The 22979-nt window shown below is 38.1% G+C and overlaps 1 protein-coding gene across 3 annotated transcripts in view; it reads right to left on the bottom strand.

Annotated features, from left to right (window-relative positions):
* Nucleotides 1-22979, bottom strand: part of UBXN7 (UBX domain protein 7) — a 69861-nt gene that overhangs the window by 9010 nt on the left and 37872 nt on the right. For all 3 annotated transcript variants that reach the window (XM_032630326.1, XM_032630328.1, XM_032630327.1), the window contains 5 exons: nt 18355-18501; nt 16916-17006; nt 16133-16260; nt 1229-1622; nt 1020-1099 (listed from right to left, as the gene is read on the bottom strand). In XM_032630326.1, coding sequence (XP_032486217.1) covers nt 1020-1099; nt 1229-1622; nt 16133-16260; nt 16916-17006; nt 18355-18501 — 840 coding nt within the window. The remainder of the gene's footprint in view (nt 1-1019; nt 1100-1228; nt 1623-16132; nt 16261-16915; nt 17007-18354; nt 18502-22979) is intronic.

The following is a 22979-nucleotide window of genomic DNA, read 5'->3' as shown; positions in this document are numbered from 1 at the left end:
TTCCTTCTTTCTATTTATCAGGGAAGATATGTCGTTCATCCTATCTTGTCACCTGTGCATTGAATCCCTTCTTGCCATCTCAGAAACTGTGCCACCACGGAATACCACTCCTTTACGGGTATCTGCAACATCTTCTCTGCAGATACCTCCAATAAAACTTAAACATGCTCAGTCTCTCCTTCGATCATCTTTTCCCCTCTGATTACTGCCCACTCCCCACTCTAGCTTCACAACCAACCTTCTCAAAAAAGTGGTCTATACTTGTTCTATTCATTGTCTCATCTCCCATTCCTTTCCAATTACTAGACTAAGGAGACAGTCTGGATATTAGCACCAGAGGCCAGAGCCTACTTGCATTCAAGTCACAGTCTTCAAGATTCTAATTATTTTTAGCCACAGCAAATGGCCAGGTATGAACACCTGACTCAAGGAGGATCCATTCATAGGCTAATCTAAGCAAGTCAGACTCATTCTCTTTTCTAGAAGTTGAAAAATACGGAGGGAGGGCCCATCATCAGCTGCGGACTCTGGAGGAAAAGGCCCTCAAAGCACCGGTATGATGGACGATGTACAAGCTGTTTTGCAAACAAAAGCCACCAGAATACAGAGAGAAGAATGGTATGAAGCAGAGAATCACAAGGGGAAAACCCAACAGGCCCCACAAGAGAAACACACAGGAAAATAGTCTTGGTTCTTAACTACTTTGCAGTTCCAGCTACTAGGAAACCCAGGAGGCCCCTCTACAGTCTTCAAATAACCCCACTCCCCTTTTCCAGGTAATAATTTCAGTTGGGTTTCTATTACATGCAGCCATGGAACAGAAATGCCTTGGCTACAACGGACTATGTGAGTTGCCCAAGATAATTTGGGAAGGAAATAAAGCAGTTAGAATTAAGATTCACCACAGTGAAGTTTCCAGTTAGAGGTCAGACCTAACACCTATTTCAAAGAATCATCAAGCTAATTACGCCAATTAGTTTTTCTGCTTCGAGTAAATGCTTCCAATTAGATATACTTACTAGTAGTTTAGCTTGCTCTGGAAGAGTGATTTGTTCCCTTTTTCCATCTGGATACCGCAACATCAGCTGTGCTTTTGGTCCTAAAGGAAGGGTTAAAAAATATATAGAGAGATATAGCTACTTAAGATAGAAGACTAATTTAAACAAATAAACAAATCCCTACAGTAATATTCAAGTATTAAGTAAAGGAAATCTAAAATGTAACCCACCATTTACATCAATGCCCTCCACTATTCCATCTGATTTTTCAGGTGACATCTCCAATATTTCTGAATCCATCGCTGGCAATCCTTGGTGGTTTGTGGCTGTTCCAGGCTCAGTTCTGGCAGGGGGCTCAGTCAGTGACCTTCTGTTCTCCTCTTTTCTATGCCCCAAATCTTTGTGGGGAGACTTTCTAGACTTGGCAAGATTCTCTATCTCCTCCTCCTCATCAGAGCCACAAACGGATATGAACTCCTCACTGCCAGAAAAAAGTTCAGATTCAGATTCTTCATCTGAGCGGCTATCCTGTTTTGTCTGTGTGGAATCAAAATGTGTCTCTTGCAAGGAGGCTCTGATGGCAGCTTCTAGCTGGCTGTCTTCACTTGCATCTATAAGACTCTCCTGCAAGATGCAGTCATAAAACATGGGTAGAAAGAAAAAGAAAACAGTTAAACCAAAAAATAATCAAGTCAAATAGGGCACAGAAAATGTAACAGCCTGCCATTATTATTTTCTGCTGGATGTATCTCTTCTATTAAATTTTAAGCTATTTGAGGGGAACAACTTTGTCTTACACAGCCGAGTTGGAATGGAATTTTAAAAACAAAAATAAAAACTGTCATACCATCTGGCACAATGATTGCAAGCACAAGATTTGGTGGGAGGGGAGAGGAATCAAGAAAACAATTTATTCCTTGCCCAGAACAAGACATGAATTAAGATTTCAAATATAAAACCAAAACATCAGTATTTTAAATGACTAAACACAGAGAAAGATGTCTATCTTGCTTACCGTTGTATACTTCAACTAGCACTGCTTTGGCGCACAGAAGGGTATCAATCAATCAGTAACTCAGTAATGATCATTTTTCAAAAAATCTAACAGTCAGATCTTTAACATTCAAAACAAAACACCGCAAAAAAAAATATGAAAAAACAACTATATTTTCCCAAGCTTAATTTCAATGAAGGTTTTCACTGTGATCATGAAAAGCAATTTTCAATAGCTTTTGCCTTGGAAAAGTTCTAATGTCACAGGTTTCACTAAACTTACTGAGTCACAAAGTATGAATTGCTTGAATGGAACTTATTTAGATCCTAACTCAAAACAAATTATACAAAATAAATTTTTTATGATAGCCAAAAATTGAACGCTGGATACCTTATAATATAAAGGAACTACTGTTAATTTTTAGAGGTTATGTTAATGGTACTGTGACTGTTTTTTAAAAATAAAAAGAACCTTTATCTTTTAAAGATACATGCCAAAGTAATGAATGAAACAATGAATTCTGAGATTTGCTTCAAAATAATGCACAAAGGATGGGGTATAACTGAAATAAGACTGGCCACATGTTGTTAATTATTTAAATCAGTTAATGGATACACAGAAGCTCAATAAATTCCTTGTACTTAAAAATTTTCCACCATAAAAAGTTTAGGCTGTTAACAAAAAACTAAAGGACCCTCAATTTGGCTTTCCCTATCTGCCAGTCATATAGCAAAAAAACTTTTTTAAATTTTAAAGAAACTTAAGGCTAATTTACCACCAAAAAAAAAAAAAAAAAGCAAGTAGATGTGCCCATGTGACCTGCAATGGCTTAGGTGAACTGCAGGTTTATAATAATGATATTGCATAACGTGTAGCTTGATTTTTAAAGATTGCTGCCATGGTAGACACTGCTGGCTTCCTACCCAACATTCTTTCTCCTCTGAATCCTTACTTACAGAATCCTAATTATGTCTATAAATGAAATATGTCCCACTAAAAAATTCTATTTACCAGTTCCCCTTGCAGCTAAAAAAAATTGTGGAATGGAACTAAAGCAGCACTTACAGAGAAAGTATAGAACTAAATGCCTACATTAGAAAAGAAAGTCTCAAATTAGTAACTAAATTTCCATCTTAAATTAAGAAGTACCCCATACAAAAAAAATTAAATTAAACTCAAACTATGCAGAAGGAAAAAGGACAGAAATCAACCAATAACTTAGGAAACAAAAGAAAAATCAATGAAACCCAAAGCTGGGTTTTTAAAAAGTCAATAAACTTGATAAGCCTCTAGTCAGACTGTCAGGGGAAGAAAAGCCACAAATTACCAGTTACAGGACTGGAAAAAGGGCCACCCCTACAGATACCACAGTCATTGAAGGAATAATAAATACAATGAACAACTTTACATCTTTGACACTTTAGGTAAAAATGGACAAATCCCTGGAAAGACACACCTACTAAAGTTCATTAAAGAAGAAACAGATACCCAAATAGTCCTATATCTATCAATGAAATTGAATTTGTAGTTTAAAACCTTCTACAAAGAAAACTCTATGCCCAGGTGGCTTCGCTTGTAAATGTCATCAATTATTAAGGAAGAAATAATACCAATTCTGCACAAACTCTTCCAGAAAACCAAAGAGGAAGAAATACTTCCTAGTTCATTGCGAGGCCAGCATTAACCTGATACCAAAGCCAGACAAGATCAAGCTCTTACACGGAAAACAAAAGACAAAAAAAAAAAAAAAAAAAAACTATAAACCAATAACCCTCATAAACAGAGATATAAAAATTCTTGACAAAATTTTAGTATATCAAACTTAACAATATATAAAAAAGCAATGCATCATAACCAAGTGGGTTTTAGCCCAGGAATGTAAGGTTGGTTTAACATTAGAAAACCAACCAATGGAATTCACTAAAAAAGAAAACCATATTATCATTTCAATAGATACAAAAAATCACATGACAAAAACTTCTCATAAAACCTCAGCAAATCAGGAATAAAAGGAAACTTCCTCAATCTGATAAAGTATATATATATAAGAAACATATAGCTAACATCAAACTTATTGGTCAAATACTGAATAATTTCACCCCAACACCAGAAACAAGTTAAGGATGTCTAATCTCACTACTTCTATTTAACTTTGTACTGGAAAGAAAAAGAAAAGGAAATAAAAGGAATAGAGATTGTAAAGGAAGAAGTACATCAGTCTTTATTTGCTGATAACATGACCATGTATATAGAAAATTCTAAGAAATCTACAAAAAAGTTACTAGACCTAATAAGTGAGTGTAGCAAGGCTGCAGGCTACAAGGTCAATACACAAAAGCTACAAAACATTGCTGAGAGAAATTCAAGGCTTAAATAAACAGAGTGATATATGCCATGTCCATAGATATGAAGACTCAATGCTGCTAAGATGTCAATTCTCTCCAAAATGATCCATAGAGCTAATGTAATTCCAATCAAAGTCCCAGCAGCTTTCCTCGAAGAAAGCGACAAGCTGATTCTAAAACTTATACTGAAATGTAAAGGACCTGAAATAGCCAAAACAACTATAAAGAACAAAGTTGAAGGGCTTACACCATGCAATTTCAAGACTTATTACAAAGCTATAGTAATCATTAAGACAGTAAAATAATAACATAAAGGTAGACAAATCAATCACTGGAAAGAATAGATGCCATAAACCCACACATCCATGATCAATTTCTGACAAAGGTACAAAGGCAATTCAATGGGAAAAGGATAATCTTTTCAACAAATAGTGCTGGGACAAGCATACAGGCATAGGCAAACAAACAAAAAACCCCAACTCAACCCCACCCTAATACCATATACAAAAATTAATTCAAAGTGGATCACTGACTGAAGAGCTAAAACTATAAAAAATATGAGATAAAATCTTGGGTTAGGCTAAGATTTCTCAAATAAGACACAAAAAGCATGAAGTATAAAAGAAAGCTGAGAGAGGCTTCAAAAAGGCAGAAGAGTAAGACATGGAGATCACCTTCTACTCCACAAATACATCAGAAATACATCTACATGTGGAACAACTCCTACAAAACACCTACTGAACACTGGTAGAAGACCTCAGACCTCCCAAAAGGCAAGAAACTCCCCAAGTACCTGGGTAGGGCAAAAGAAAAAAGAAAAAACACAGACAAAAGAATAGGGACACGACCTGCACCTCTGGGAGGGAGCTGTGAAGGAGGAAAGGTTTCCACACACTAGGCTTACAAGCCCCTTCATGGGCGAAGACTGAGGGTGGCGGAGGGGGGAAGCTTCGGAGCCAAGGAGGAGAGCGCATTAACAGGGGTGCAGAAGGCAAAGCGGATAGATTCCTGCACAGAGGATCGGTGCCGGTCAGCACTCACCAGCCCGAGAGGCTTGGCGGCTCACCCGCTGGGGTGGGCGGGGGCTGGGAGCTGAGGCTCCGGCTTCGGTTGGATCCCAGGGAGAGTACTGGGGTTCGCCATGTGAACACAGCCCAAAGGGGGCTAGTGTGCCACGGCTAGCCAGGAGGGAGTGTGGGAAAAGGTCTGGAACTGCAGAAGAGGCAAGAGATTTTTTCTTGCGTCTGTTTCCTGGTGCGTGAGGAGTGGGGATTAAAAGCGCTGCTTAAAGGAACTCCAGAGATGGGTGCGAGCCGTGGCTATCAGCGCGGACCCCAGAGACGGGCATGAGATACTAAGGCTGCTGCTGTAGCCACCAAGAAGCCTGTGTGCAGGCACAGGTCACTATCCACACCTCCCCTCCTGGGAGGCTGTGCAGCCCACCACTGCCAGGGTCCCGGGATCCAGGGACAACTCTCCCGGAAGAACGCACGGCGCGCCTCAGGCTGCTGCAACGTCATGCTGGCCTCTGCCGCCACAGGCTCGCCCCGCACTCCGTACTCCTCCCCCGGGCCTGAGTGAGCCAGAGGCCCCGAAACAGCTGCTCTTTTAACCCCGTCCTGTCTGAGTGAAGAACAGACGTCCTCAGGCGACCTACACGCAGAGGCGGGGCCAAATCTAAAGCTGAACCCCGGGAGCTGTGAGAACAAAGAAGAGAAAAGGAAATCTCTCCCAGCAGCCTCAGGAGCAGCGGATTAAATCTCCACAGTCAACTTAATGTACCCTGCATCTATGGAATATCTGAATAGACAACAAATCATTCCAAATTGAGGAGGTGGACTTTGGGGGCAATGATATATACTATTTTTCCCCTTTTTCTCTTTCTGTATGTATGTGTATGCTTCTGTGTGTGGTTTTGTCTGTACAGCTTTGCTTTTAGCACTTGTCCAAGGGTTCTGTCTGTTTTTTTTCTGTTTTTTTAGTATGGTTTTCAGTGCTTGTTATCGTTAGGGGATTTGTTTTTTGGTTTGGTTGTTCTCTTCATTCTTTCTTTTTTTAATTACTTAAAAAAAATTTAATAATAATTTTTTTTTATTTTAATAACTTTTTAATTCTTTTTCTTTCTTTTGTTTCTTCCTTCCTCCCTCCCTCCTTTCCTTCTCTTTTCTTTCTTTCTTTCCTTCCTTCCTTCCTCCCTCCCTCTCTCTCTCTCTTTCTTTCTTTCTTTCTTTCTCCCTTTTATTCTGAGCCATGGGGATGACAGGCTCTTGGTGCTCCAGCCAGGCATCAGGGCTGTGCCTCTGAGGTGGGAGAGCCAAATTCAGGACACTGGTCCACAAGAGACCTCCCAGCCCCACGTAATACCAAATGGCGAAAATCTCCCAGAGATCTCCATCTCAATGCCAAGACCCAGCTCCACTCAACGACCAGCAAGCTACAGTTATGGACACCCTATGCAAAACAACTAGCAAGACAGGAACACAACCCCACCCATTAGCAGAGAGGCTGCCTAAAATCATAACAAGGTTACAGACACCCCAAAACACACCAGCAGACGTGGACCTGCCCACAAGAAAGATAAGATCCAGCCTCATCCACCAGAACACAGGCACTAGTCGTCTCCACCAGGAAGGCTACACAACCCACTGAACCAACCTTAGCCACTGGGGACAGACACCAAAAACAACAGGAACTAAGAACCTGCAGCCTGAAAAAAGGAGACCCCAAACACAGTATGATAAGCAAAATGAGAAGACAGAAAAACACACAGCAGATGAAGGAGCAAGGTAAAAACCCACCAGACCTAACAAATGAAGAGAAAATAGGCAGTCTGCCTGAAAAAGAATTCAGAATAATGATAGTAAAGATGATCCAAACTCTTGGAAATAGAATGGAGAAAATACAAGAAACATTTAACAAGGACCTAGAAGAGCTAAAGAGCAAACAAACAATCATAAACAACACAATAAATGAAATTAAAAATTCTCTAGAAGGGAACAATAACAGAATAACTGAGGCAGAAGAACGGATAAGTGACCTGGAAGATAAAATAGTGGAAATAACTACTTCAGACCAGAATAAAGAAAAAAGAATGAAAAGAACTGAGGACAGTCTCAGAGGCCTCTGGGACAACATTAAATGCACCAGCATTCGAATTATAGGGGTCCCAGAAGAAGAAGAGAAAACGAAAGGGACTGAGAAAATATTTGAATAAATTATAGTTGAAAACTTCCCTAATATGGGTAAGGAAATAGTTAATCAAGTCCAAAAGCACAGAGAGTCCCATACAGGATAAATCCAAGGAGAAACACGCCAAGGCACATATTAACCAAACTATCAAAAATTAAATACAAAGAAAAAATATTAAAAGCAGCAAGGGACAAACAACAAATAACATACAAGGGAATCCCCATAAGGTTAACAGCTGATCTTTCAGGAGAACCTCTGCAAGCCAGAAGGGAGTGGCAGGACATATTTAAAGTGATGAAAGGGAAAAACCTACAACCAAGATTACTCTATCCAGCAAGGATCTCAATCAGATTTGAAGGAGAAATTAAAACCTTTACAGACAAGCAAAACCTAAGACAATTCAGCACAACCAAACCAGCACTACAACAAATGCTAAAGGAACTTCTCTAGGCAGGAAACACAAGAGAAGGAAAAGACCTACAATAACAAACACAAACAAATAGAAAAATGGTAATAGGAATATACATATCGATAATTACCTTAAATGTAATGGATTAAATGCTCCAACCAAAAGACACAGACTGGCTGAATGGATACAAAAACAAGACCCGTATATATGCTGTCTACAAAAGACCCACTTCAGACCTAGGGACACATACAGACTGAAAGTGAGGGGATGGAAAAAGATATTCCATGCAAATGGAAATCAAAAGGAAGTTGGAGTAGTAATTCTCATATCAGACAAAATAGACTTTAAATCAAAGACTATTCCAAGAGACAAAGAAGGATACTACACAATGATCAAGGGATCAATCCAAGAAGAAGATATAACAATTGTAAACATTTATGCACCCAACATAGGAGCACCTCAATACATAAGGCAAATACTAACAGCCATAAAAGGGGAAATCGACAGTAACACAATCACAGCAGGGTACCTCAAAACCCCACTTTCACCAGTGGACAGATCATCCCAAATGAAAATAAATAAGGAAACACAAGCTTTAAATGATACATTAAACAAGATGGACTTAATTGATATTTATAGGACATTCCATCCAAAACCAGCAGATTATACTTTCTTCTCAAGTGCGCACGGAACATTCTCCAGGATAGATCACATCTTGGGTCACAAACCAAGCCACAGTAAATTTAAGATAATTGAAATCATATCAAGCATCTTTTGTGACCACGATGCTATGAGATTAGAAATCAATTACAGGGAAAAAAACGTAAAAAACAGAAACACATGGAGGCTAAACAATACGGTACTAAATAACAAAGAGATCACTGAAGAAATCAAAGAGGAAATCAAAAAATACCTAGAGACAACTGACAATGAAAACACGACAATCCAAAACCTATGGGATGCAGCAAAAGCAGTTCTAAGAGGGAAGTTTATAGCTATATAAGCCTACTTCAAGAAACAAGAAAAATCTCAAATAAAAAATCTAACCTTACACCTAAAAGAACTAGAGAAAGAAGAACAAACAAAACCCAACGTTAGTGGAAGGAAAGAAATCATGAAGATCACAGCAGAAATAAATGAAATAGAAAACAATAGCAAACATCAATAAAACTAAAAGCTGGTTCTTTGAGAAGATAAACAAAATTGATAAACCATTACCCAGACTCATCAAGAGAAAGCAAGAGAAGACTCAAATCAATAAAATTAGAAATTAAAAACGAGAAGTTACAACAGACACTGCAGAAATACAAAGCATGCTAAGAGACTACTACAAGCAACTCTATGCCAATAAAATGGGCAACCTGGAAGAAATGGACAAATTGTTAGAAAGGTATAACCTTCCAAGACTGAACCAGGAAGAAACAGAAAATATGAACAGACCAATCACAAGTAATGAAATTGAAACTGTGATTAAAAATCTTCCAACAAACAAAAGTCCAGGACCAGATGGCTTCACAGGTGAATTCTATCAAACATTTAGAGAAGAGCTAACACCCATCCTCCTCAAACTCTTACAAAAAACTGTGGAGGCAGGAACACTCCCAAACTCATTCTACGAGGTGACCATCACCCTGATATCAAAACCAGACAAACATACTACAAAAAAAGAAAATTACAGACCAATATCACTCATGAATATAGATGCAAAAATCCTCAACAAAGTACTAGCAAACAGAATCCAACAACACATTACAAGGATCATACACCATGATCAAGTGGGATTTATCCCAGGGATGCAAGGTTTCTTCAATATACGTAAATCAATCAATGTGATACACCCTATTAACAAACTGAAGAATAAAAACCATATGATCATCTCAATAGATGCAGAAAAAGCTTTTGACACAATTCAACACCCATTTATGATAAAAACTCTCCAGAAAGTGGGCATAGAGGGAACCTACCTCAACATAATAAAGGCAATATATGACAAACCCAGGCAAACATCATTCTCAATGGTGAAAAACTGAAAGCATTTCCTCTAAGATCAGGAACAAGACAAGGATGTCCACTCTCACCACTGTTATTCAACATAGTTTTGGAAGTTCTAGCCACGGCAATCAGAGAAGAAAAAGAAATAAAAGGAATCCAAATCAGAAAAGAAGAAGTAAAGCTGTCACTGTTTGCAGATGACATGATACTATACTTATAGAATCTTAAAGATGCCACCAGAAAACTACTACAGCTAAACAATGAATTTGGTAAAGCTGCAGGATACAAAATTAATGTACAGGACTCTCTTGCATTCCTATATACTAATGATGAAATATCTGAAAGAGAAAATAAGGAAACACTCCCATTTACCATTGCAACAAAAACAATCAAAGACCTAGGAATAAACCTACCTAAGGAGACAAAAGACCTGTAGGCAGAAAACTATAAGACACTGATGAAAGAAATTAAACATGATACCAACAGATGGAGAGATATAACATGTTCTTGGATTGGAAGAATCAATCATGTGAAAATGACTATACTACCCAAAGCAATCTACAGATTCAATGCAATCCCTATCAAATTACCAATGGCATTTTTTACGGAACTGGAACAAAAACTCTTAAAATGTGTATGAAGACACAAAAGACCCCGAGGAGCCAAAGCAGTCTTGAGGGAAAAAAACGGAGCTGGAGGAATCAGACTTCCTGACTTCAGACTATACTACAAAGCTACAGTAATCAAGACACTGGCACTGGCACAAAAACAGAAACATAGATCAATGAAACAAAATAGAAAGCCCAGAGATAAACCCAAGCACCTATGGTCAACTAATCTATGACAAAGGAGGCAAGGATATACAATGGAGAAAAGACAGTCTCTTCAATAAGTGGTGCCAGGAGAACTGGACAGCTACATGTAAAAGAATGAAATTAGAACACTCCCTAACACCATACACAAAAATAAACTCAAAATGGATTAGAGACATAAATGTAAGACCGGACACTATAAAACTCTTAGAGGAAAACATAGGAAGAACACTCTTTTTTTTTTTTTTTTTCCTTTCTCTCCGCGGCACGCGGGCCTCTCACCGCTGCGGCCCCTCCCGTTGCGAAGCACAGGCTCTGGACGCGCAGGCCCAACGGCCATGGCTCACGGGCCCAACCGCTCCGCGGCATGCGGGATCCTCCCGCACCGGGGCACGAACCCGCGTCCCCTGCATCGGCAGGCGGACCCCCAACCACTGCGCCACCAGGGAAGCCCAGGAAGAACACTCTTTGACATTAATCACAGCAAGATCTTTTTTCATCCACCTCCTAGAATAATGGAAATAAAAGCAAAAATAAACAAATGGGACCTAATGAAACGTGAAAGCTTTTGCACAGCAAAGGAAACTGTAAGCAAGCCGAAAAGACAACCCTCAGAATGGGAGAAAATATTTGCAAACAAATCAACGGACAAAGGATTAATCTCCAAAATATATAAACAGCTCATGCAGCTCAATATTAAAAAAACAAACAAGCCAATCCAAAAATGGGCAGAAGACCTAAATACACATTTCTCCAAAGAAGACATACAGATGGCCAAGAAGCAAACGAAAAGCTGCTCAACATCACTAATTATTACAGAAATGCAAATCAAAACTACAATGAGGTATCATCTCATACCAGTTAGAACGGGCATCATGGGAAAATCTACAAACAACAAATGCTGGAGAGGGTGTGGAGAAAAGGGAACCCTCTTGCACTGTTGGTGGGAATGTAAATTGATACAGCCACTATGGAGAACAGTATGGAGGCTCCTTAAACTAAAAATAGAACTACCATATGATCCAGCAATCCCACTACTGGACATATACCCAGAGAAAACCGTAATTCAAAAAGACACATGCATCTCAATGTTCATTGCAGCACCATTTACAATAGGCAGGTAATGGAAGCAACCTAAATGCCCACTGACAGACGAATGGATAAAGAAAATGTGGTACACATATACAACATAATATTACTCAGCCATAAAAAGGAACGAAATTGAGTCACCTGTAGAGACGTGGATGGATCTAGAGACTGTCATACAGAGTGAAGTAAGTCAGAAAGAGAAAAACAAATATCGTATATTAACACATATATGTGGAACCTAGAAAAATGGTACAGATGAACCTGTTTGCAGGGCATAAATTGAGACACAGATGTAGAGAACAAACGTATGGACACCAAGGGTGGAAAGCGGCGGGGGTGGTCGTGTGATGGATTTGGCGATTGGGATTGACATGTATACACTGATGTGTATAAAACTGATGACTAATAAGGACCTGCCGTATAAAAAAATAAATTAAAAAAAACGTTTGTACCACGTTAAAAAAAAGAAAATGACTATACTACCCAAAGCAATCTACAGATTCAATGCAATCCCTATCACACTACCACTGGCATTGTTCACAGAACTAGAACAAAATATTTCACAATTTGTATGGAAACACAAATGACCCGGAATAGCCAAAGCAATCTTGAGAAAGAAAAACGGAGCTGGAGGAATCAGGCTCCCTGACTTCAGACTATACTACAAAGCTACAGTAATCAAGACAGTATGGTAGTGGGACAAAAACAGAAATATAGATCAATGGAACAGGGTAGAAAGCCCAGAGATAAACCCATGCATATATGTTCACCCTATCTTTGATAAAGGAGGCAAGAATATACAATGGAGAAAAGACAGCCTCTTCAATAAGTGGTGCTGGGAAAACTGGACAGCTACATGCAAAAGAATGAAATTAGAACGCTTCCTAACGCCATACACAAAAATAAACTCAAAATGGATTAAAGACCTAAATGTAAGGCCAGACACTATCGAACTCTTAGAGGAAAACACAGGCAGAACACTCTGACATAAATCACAGCAAGATCCTTTTTGACCCACATCCTAGAGAAATGGAAATAAAAACAAAAACAAACAAATGGGACCTAATGAAACTTGAAAGCTTTTGCACAGCAAAGGAAACCATAAACAAGATGAAATGACAACCCTCAGAATGGGAGAAAATATTTGCAAATGAAGCAACTGACAAAGGATTAAATTCCAAACTTTACAAGCAGCTCAATATCAAAAAAACAACCAACCCAATCCAAAAATGGGCAGAAGACCTAAACAGACATTTCTCCAAAGAAGATACACAGATTGCCAACAAACACATGAAAGAATGCTCAACATCATTAATCATTAGAGAAATGCAAATCAAAACTACAATGCAATATCATCTCACACCAGTCAGAATGGCCATCATCAAAAAATCTACAAACAATAAATGCTGGAGAGGGTGTGGAGAAAAGGGGACTCTCATACACTGTTGGTGGGAATGTAAACTGATACAGCCACTATGGAGAACAGTATGGAGGTTCCTTAAAAAACTAAAAATAGAACTACCACATGACCCAGCAATTGCACTACTGCGCATTTACCCTGAGAAAACCATAATTCAAAAAGAGTCATGTTCCACAATGTTCACTGCAGCTCTATTTACAATAGCCAGGACATTGAAGCAACCTAAGTGTCCACTGACAGATGAATGGATAAAGAAGATGTGGCACATATATAAAATGGAATATTACTCAGCCATAAAAAGAAACAAAATTATTTGTAGTGAGGTGGATGGACCTAGAGTCTGTCATACAGAGTGAAGTAATTCAGAAAGAGAAAAACAAATACCGTATGCTAACACGTATATATGGAATCTAAAAAAAAAAAAAAAAAAAAAAAAAAAACTGGTTATGAAGAACCTAGGGAAAGATGGGAATAAAGACGCAGACCTACTAGAGAATGGACTTGAGGACACAGGGTAGGGGAAGGGTAAGCTGGGACAAAGTGAGAGAGTGGTAGGTTATATATGGACATATAAACACTACCAAATGTAAAACAGATAGCTAATGGGAAGCAGTCGCATAGCACAGGGAGATCAGCTCGTTGCTTTGTGACCAGATAGAAGGGTGGGATAAGGAGGGTGGGAGGAAGACGCAAGAGGGAAGAGATATGGTGATATATGTATAACTGATTCAGTTTGTTATAAAGCAGAAACTAACACACCATTGTAAAGCAATTATACTCCAATAAAAACGTTAAAATAAAAAAGAAAGTTGATAAATTGGATTTAATCAACATTTTAAAATTTGCTCTTCAAAAACACCATCGTGAAATGAATAAGCAAGCAACAAACTGAAAAAAAAATATCTGCAAACCATATATCCAACAAAGGACTTATATCTTAAGTCCTTACAACTCAGTTAAAAGATATACAACCCAGGGGCCTTCCCTGGCGGTCCAGTGGTTAAGACTCCACACTTCCACTGCAAAGGTCACGGGTTTCATTCCTGGTCAGGGAACTAAGATTCCACATGCTGCACAGCACGGGCCCCACCCCCCCACAAAGAGATATACAACCCAGTAAGAGAAAAATGAGCCTGAGATCTGAATAGGCTCTTTACCAAAAGAGACAGAAGGTAAAAAAGCACATGAAAAGATGCTCATATCTAAACTTGTCAAACTGCAAATTTTAAATATACTCAGTTACTAGACATTAATTATACTTCAACAAAGCTATGAAATTTTTCAAAATAAACTTAAATAGCACTCACAAGAAAGCAAACAGATGTGCTCACGTGACATACAATGGCTTGGACTGACTACAGATAATAATACTGTGTATCATGAAGGCTGATTTTAAAGAATGACATTATGATGGACTCTGTTAGTTTCCTATTTTACACCCAGTCTTCTTTGCTTCCTTATTAAAAGAACCTCAACTGTGTACAAGAAAATGTGTCCAGCTAAAACAAGCAGAACTCTTTATCTGTGGCTGTTTTACCTTTGTAATAGAGACGCCACCCCCTTCCCTCCTTGTCCATGCTGGAATACGGGAGCGCAGCATCTGTACTGTGACCACGAGGACACAAGCCAATACTAAGGATGGAGGGGGGAAAAAACGGGGAGGAACCTGGTTCCTTGATGACATCCACATGAGTCAAGTCTTAGACTGCTTGCCTCTGAACTTCTTGTTGAGAAAAGATGTCTTCCTTGTTTAAGCCGTTATTTGTTGCTGTGCCTCTTGCACATAGTTGATCAAAATTTGTAACAGTGAGAGAATTTAGTTCAGAAGTGGGGTCTGAGGTACTAGTCACCCAAATCAGCCCTATGTCACTGTCCAATTTTATGGTCCCACTCTTTTCCCTACTAAGTCCCTTAACTTTTATAAGAGATCTAGTGAGATTTTAAACTCAATTTATGTTGTAATTCATCAACTCACAAGCTCAGGCTCTGTGTTTTGACAGTATCAGCCTATGACTGTAAAAGATGAGAAAACTCTCTTAGGGAAATCACAGAAACTTCCTGGGTTTTTTAATGCCTTAAGAAAGAATTCTACTTAAGTAAAATTTCTGAGTAATGGAGGGGAGAAAAAAGAATTCTATACAAATCCTTGGCAAGCACCCATAGCCTCTCCTTAAGTGGGCACTTTATTCTAGGTAATAACTTAAGGAACTGTTTCATCACTGCATGATATTGGACTGCTAAAGTCATATCCTCTGTAACTAATTTTAATCTCACGGCCATCAAACCCAAACAGTTGCTACAACCAGTGTGAGATTCCCACATCTTTGAAGGTCTCCTACTTGCAACTAATCTTACTATCAATTATCAAATAGGTCTGCCTAGTAATAGCATATTATAGAAATCAAATATAGAAATCATCTTTGGGTGGGCCTGAGACCCAGGTCCTAAAGGTATGTAACCAGCAATAATGCCCAATTACACCATGAGAGTTGTTCTAGCAAAAATACCATTTCTGCTGCTGCTCAGACCTGGATTCCAAAAGTCCAAGCAGTGCTGCCCCTGAAGAAGTGGGTTTTTCTGTTACCAGGCTTGCTGGTCAGTCTTCCTGCTCACTGCTACATATTCATATTGTTTACTTCTAAATCCAGGTCTTAGGTCACATGCCTGATCCTAGGAGATGGGAAGTATGAATCCTGTAATTTCATTGAGAAGAGAGAACCCTTACGTAGGAAACTATCAAAATGTAAGATGTTGTGCAGCCACAAATTGTAACTGTCCACCACTTACATTATTATCTTTACCATCTTTACCTGAAACATTTCACACAAGACACTTCTACACAGTGACAGTTAACTGCCCATCACCACTTTTTAGTCATACTTACTGAACGGGCACATTTTTTGGGGGGACTGCTAGAAAGTCCATCCAGTTGCCCGTGTTCACCCAGAAATCCTGTTACTTGATCCAAGAAAGAAGATACGTCTAACTGGTGCCACTCTACTAGCTTCTGACCTAAAGATTAAAAACCAGGATATAGAAATAAAATCAACACTCTTTCTGAATTCTCACTAAGTATTTCTTTCAGCATATACATAATTAAAATTTACTGGGAACATATCCCCACCCAACACCAGCTTAAGTTACATAGTGTCTTCATAACCTAGGGGATACATTAATTATAACCAACCTAAGAGATTCCCAGCCATCATGATGGAGGAACTACTTTATCTACTGATATCATTTATTGCCATTTAGGAAGAAGAGATTCAGAGAAAGCAATACTTATATAAAACTCAATCAATTAATAATAAACCCAGCTCTACCCTCTGCTTCTTTGGTGGGATTACAACCAGTACCTGAACAATCTTAACATTTTAGTGACCTAAGGGGATTCCTTACAAATCATAAGGAAGATAAACAGTTATTCTTTGAAAGAAGAGAACTGCACAAATATAAAATACTACCATCTCCCAAAGTTGTTGGAAACATATTCCCTAAATACACACATCAATAGGTGTTTAAATAATTCTAAAGGGCATGAACAAGAACCCTTCAACTAAATTACTACAAACAATTTTGAAACTGGGCCCAGTCAAATACTAAAGATTATTTAGGTAACTGAAAGTTAAATAATAGGTTAAAGACCATAAGCTGAAATAACCCTTACCTGTCCGTGGATCCAAGATGGAAACATAGGGGAAATCCCCTAGCTTATAAAACTGTATGTATCTCTGACCTTCCTCACTGTCATGATAAACCTGTTAAATCATTGATATTAAAAAAAAAAAAAAAATCAGCCTCTTAGAAAAGTACTAGCTATATCCTTGTTATATACCAACAGCAATTAAAGAGAAAAATGAAGGTCACCAAGTGTGAACTCCCTCCACTTCCTGCCCTCAGTCACTTGTGAAACTTACATAAATACAGCAATCCATTCTTCCTCATTTCCCAGTTCAAAGAGGTACTGCTCTTCCTTTTCAAGTTATCTGTCTACCTATTTCATTCCTGACTCTCAACCACATATATCCTAATAAATCACAATATATTAAGATTATAAGTTCAAGTGCATAGCATACTGCTAGGCAAAGAGACGCTCAATCAACAGTCGCTGAATAAAAGGTTACCATTCAGAAAAAAATTTACTGAATTTAGGGGCCTGTAAAACATGAACAGGCAAATTACTAACATTAATAGCATGTCTTACAGTGGGGAAAAGATTAAGTTCATTCAGAAGTATTGATTTTATAAAAAAAATGTTTTTGGCTGTGTCACACAGCATACAGAATCTTAGTTCCCTGACCAGGGATCAAACCCATGCCCCCTGTGGAAGCAGAGTCCTAACCACTGGACCGCCAGGGAATTCCCTATAATTTTTCATAATATAAACAATTGGAGCACAATCATCTACCCTTAGCTTGGTAATTTATATAAAAAGAAACCAGAGCCAGTAAGACTAAGTGACAAGTTTAAGGACAAACAATTAAAGACTATCAAACTCAAGCTAAAATCCACGTCTTAGTCAAATGTTTTTTGATTACTTCAAGATCTTCTACAGTTCCCACTATCAATTATAGTAGCCATTAGAACATGTGCTACTAAAGCATTTGAAATGTGACTAGTCCTAACAGCTGTACTGTAAGTGTAAAATACATACCAGATCCTGAAGGCTTAACACCAAAAAAAAAAATCAAAACACCTCATCAATATTTTAATATTAGTTTTATATTAGAGATACTGATTTTTAAAATATATTAAAATCAATTGCCTGTTTCTTTTGACCCTTTTAAATGTGGCTACTAGAAAATTTTGAATCACATTACATTTCTATTGAACAGTACAGCTGCACACTCTATCAAGACGTTCAAACTCTTCTGAGATATGAATACTATACGGTTTACACGGCTTGGTTCCTTTTTTCCTCCTTCCCTTCATTGCTGCCCTTTCACTTATCCTTACTATTTCAGCCATTATGGGTGGTTTTACTTCTTCATATGTCAAAATTTAACTCAGTTATGAATGTTTTCCAGTTTATAACCCAATTCCTCTTCCCCGACATCCCACATACCAAAGTAAAACACTACAAAATTTTTAATGAACTCTCCCCACCTGCCAGAAAATGAAATGTTCTCGGATAATATTCTTCACAGCTTCATTGCTCCATACGTCACGGTTGAGGCACTGGCATGCAAAGTCTTGTACATTCTGAATGTTTATCATCAGCCACTTATTCTGCATCTGGCCACACTCTTTGGCCTGTAAGAGTAAAGTTACATAACAATTGTTAGAAAGATTTTCTACTTGGTAACTGGTATGTTTCAGAATTCAAAAGCTGTCCTTTCTCCATATAAATACTAAGTTTTTTCCCCCAAGTATGGCATCTATAGCTTTCAGTGTGTAAACATTAATTACAGGCTTCCCTGGTGGTTCAGTGGTTAAGAATCCACCTGCCAACACAGGGGACACGGATTCATGCCCTGGTCCGGGAAGATCCCATGTGCCGCGAAGCAACTAAGCCCGCGAGCCATAACTACTGAGCCCATGTGCCAAAACTACTGAAGCCTGCACACCTAGAGCCCGTGCTCCACAGCAAGAGAAGCCACTGCAATGAGAAGCCCACACACTGCAACAAAGAGTAGCCCCCGCTCGCCGCAACTAGAGAAAGCCCGCGCGCAGCAACGAAGACCCAAAGCGGCCAAAAATAAAATAAATAAAATTTAAAATTAAAGAAAAATTAATTACATTATTTTGCTTATATGTATATAGTTATACTGTCCATTTGCAAGCATTTCTCAAATTTAAATGAACTGTTTTCCTTTTATTCACTGTTATTTGTTATAGTAGCTGGATTTTTATTGTACATGTAAACATCTTTACCTGAAAAAGATTCCACAAACAAGGGCAACAAGTCACATAATTCTATTGTGCTGTCAACCCCTATCCACAAATATATCTCTCCTTTTTAATAGTTGTAACTAGTATGTGCATATTAGTTTATGTTGTTTTATTTTCTTCAACATCATTTTCTATAAACATTTCCAAATATATTCATCTCGATTATTAGGCATGTGGTATTTCATAGAATCACTCTAAATCTTTCAGTAAAAGCTGCTGAGGATTTTTTCTCTCAGGGTTGTTTTCTTAGGAGTGTATTTCAAAATTGAGATTACAGATCAAAGAATGTTTCAGAATAATCTCCAAAAGACTCCCCAATTTATAGCACAATTATCAATCACGAGTGCGTGAGTGTGCACTTTCTTTTTTGCCTCACATTTCCTCATCACCATAATGACCTAAGAAATATTGCTGAACTGGAAAAGAATGGCAGAAAAGCAAATGAACAAATGCTACCTCAAACCTTTGCACAGAAACAATGAAATGAAAGCTATAGTTTTGAATAATTTTTTCCTGGAACAATATTTTTTTCCAAATCAGTTTGACATGGGAAAATCTTAAGAATCAATTAACTCAGGTTAACAACAACTGAAGAACATACATCATATTCGAGGTACTGGAGAATATAAGACTAAGAATATCTTTTGTTTTATAACAAAGTTTACGCAGTCTTACAAAAATTGTTATCCTATTTTTCTGTACAAATCCGCCAGAGAAAATAATTTTATAATATTCATTACTGATTCCACAGGTGAAAACCCAAGTTCTAAAAGGAAATAGTCCTATATTGAGCCAGAAAGCTACAATTAACTGGTCAAAAGCTTATTTTTAAGTATACAAATTTAATAAAATAACTCTCTGCTTCTAGAAAGTAATAGTATTACAGTTAATTCCTTGCCTATAGTAAGCACATAGATTCGATAAATGGGAGATAAATGAGTAATTATATTGCTTTAACTGAAGAAAAAGTATTTGAGAATGAAGAAAAAAAACACACTCTAGAGAGACAGATTGAAGAGTACATAATCCCTATAATAAAGTAAATTTATTAAGTCTGCCTCAACTACAACACTGACCAAAAAAAAGTATAACGAACTTCCCTGGTGGTCCCATGGCTAAGACTCCACACTCTCAATGCAGGGGGCCCAGGTTCGATCCCTGGTCAGGGAACTAGATCCCACATGTCACAACTAAAGATCCTGCAAGCCGCAACTAAAGATCCCGCATGCCGCCACAATGATCCCACATGCCGCCACAATGATCCCACATGCCGCAACTAAGACCCGGTGCAGCCAAATAAATAATTTTTTTTTTTTAAAGTATAACACTGAAAAATAATAAAAGTCCAGAATTCAAAAACAATGGAGGGCTTCCCTGGTGGCGCAGTGGTTGAGAATCTGCCTGCCAATGCAGGGGACACGGGTTCGAGCCCGGTCTGGGAAGATCCCACATGCCGCGGAGCAACTGGGCCCGTGAGCCACAGCTACTGAGCCTGCGCGTCTGGAGCCTGTGCTCCGCAACAAGAGAGGCCGCAATAGTGAGAGGCCCGCGCACCGCGATGAAGAATGGCCCCCGCTTGCCACAACTGGAGAAAGCCCTCACACAGAAACGAAGACCCAACACAGCCATAAATAAATAAATAAATATTAAAAAAAAAAAAAAAAAAAAAAAAGATGTTTCCATGAGAGGAACATGGATAAAGGGTACACTGATTATTTAAAAAAAAAAAAAAAAAAAAAAAAAACAATGGAGAGTCATTTGCTATTGTTTTTAAAAATTCATTTATTCACATTCACACTTTCATTCATTCAGATTCATTCATTTGACAAATATTTGAGGATCTATCATGTTTCAGGTACAGTTATAGATGCTGGATTTATAGCAGTTACCAAAACAAAAAACCCCTGACTTCATGAAGTTTACATTGGGAGAAACCTTATACAAGCAAAAGAAACTGGAAGATGTTGTTAAGAAAGTACTTCTAATATAAATCAAAACTACAATGAGGTACCACCTCACACCAGTCAAAATGGCCACATTAAAAAATCTACAAATCTGGAGAGGGTGTGGAGAAAAGGGAACCCTCCTACACTGTTGGTAGGAAGGTAAACTGGTGCAGCCACTATGGAAGACAGTATGTAGGTTCCTTAAAATACTAAAAATAGGGCTTCCCTGGTGGCGCAGTGGTTGAGAGTCCACCTGCTGATGCAGGGGACGTGGGTTCGTGCCCCGGTCCGGAGCCTGTGCTCCACAACGGAAGAGGCCACAATGGTGAGAGGCCCAAGTACCGCAAAAAAAAAAAAAAAAAACTAAAAATAGAGCTACTATATGATCCAGCAATCCCACTCCTGGGCATATATCCCAATAAAACTATAATTCAAAAAGATATATGAACTCGTATGTTCATAGCAGCACTATTCACAATAGCCAAGACATGGAGACAAGCTAAATGTCCATCAACAGGTGAATGGATAAAGAAGATGTGGTACATATATACAATGGAATACTACTCAGCCATAAAAAAGAACAAAATAATGCCATTTACAGCAACATGGATGCAACTAGAGATTATCATACTAAGTGAAGTAAGTCCAATAGAGAAAGACAAATACCGTATGATACTACTGATATGTGGAATCTAAAATACGACACAAATAACCTAATTTAGGAAACAGGAACAGGCTCACAGACATAGAGAACAGACTTGTGGTTGCCAAGGGGGAGAGCGGGTGAGGGAGGGATGGACTGGGAGTTTGGGATTAACAGATGCAAACTATTATATATAGAATGGATAAACAATAAGGTCCTACTGTATAGCACAGGGAACTATATTTAATATCCTGTGATAAACCATAATAGAAAAGAATATGAAAAAGAATGTATAAATATGTGTAACTGAATCACTTTGCTGTGCAGCAGAAATTAACACATTATAAATCAACTATTCTTCAATTAAATTTAAAAAAAAAAGAAATTACTTCTAGAAAGAAGGGCCCCAAAAAAACACAAATTTCATGTAAAGCAGCAATGTCTGGAGGGAACATAAGAGAATCTTATATAATCTCACTAAGTATACTAGTTATATGAGTCAAGGACGAGAGGTGAGAGTGGGCCATGGGACAAATGATGAACCTTTCCTCTTGGAATTCATTAGGTTGTTCTGAATCAATATTCAAAAGCCATTATAGAGAAACCCAAGAGCAAGTGTGGCTATACCAAATAGAGAGGTATGTGACAGGGTCTATCTGTGATAATGGGAGAACAGTGAGAGAGTAACATCTCTCCCAGTCCCAAACAGATCAGAAAAGTATGAAAAGAGGATACAGAGGAAAAGATAATTTGCTTGAATAAATATATATGCATAAAGTCAAAAAGGAAATATATTAAAATATGCACAATACTTTCTTATGTAAATGGAAACTACTATTATTTTTCCTTGCTGTTTTTTCTATAATTTTTGCCTAATTTGAATAAAAATATAAGCTATGTATAAAGTTTATTTAGAAAAACTTAATCTTATGTATTTTGTTTCTGAATTAGTTCTTTATATTTTAACTAAAATGTTTTTACTTGCATTTATAGCAAGTACTTTTGAAGTTAACAAAGTACTCTTAGTAGGACTAAGTGCATGTGCAATTGAATGGCAATTTTTATATTTTTTTTATATTTTATAAACTTATTTTATTTTTGGCTGCATTTCCTCTTTGTTGCTGCATGCGGGCTTTCTCTAGTTGCGGCAAGTGGGGGCTACTCTTCGTTGTGGTGCGCAGTCTTCTCATTAAGGTGACTTCTCTTGTTGCGGAGCACAAGCTCTAGGCACACAGGCTTCAGTAGTTGTG

The sequence above is a fragment of the Phocoena sinus genome, chromosome 4, assembly GCF_008692025.1.
Source record: "Phocoena sinus isolate mPhoSin1 chromosome 4, mPhoSin1.pri, whole genome shotgun sequence".
Lineage (NCBI taxonomy): Eukaryota > Metazoa > Chordata > Mammalia > Artiodactyla > Phocoenidae > Phocoena > Phocoena sinus.
This window is presented reverse-complemented; position numbering and strand designations above follow the sequence as displayed.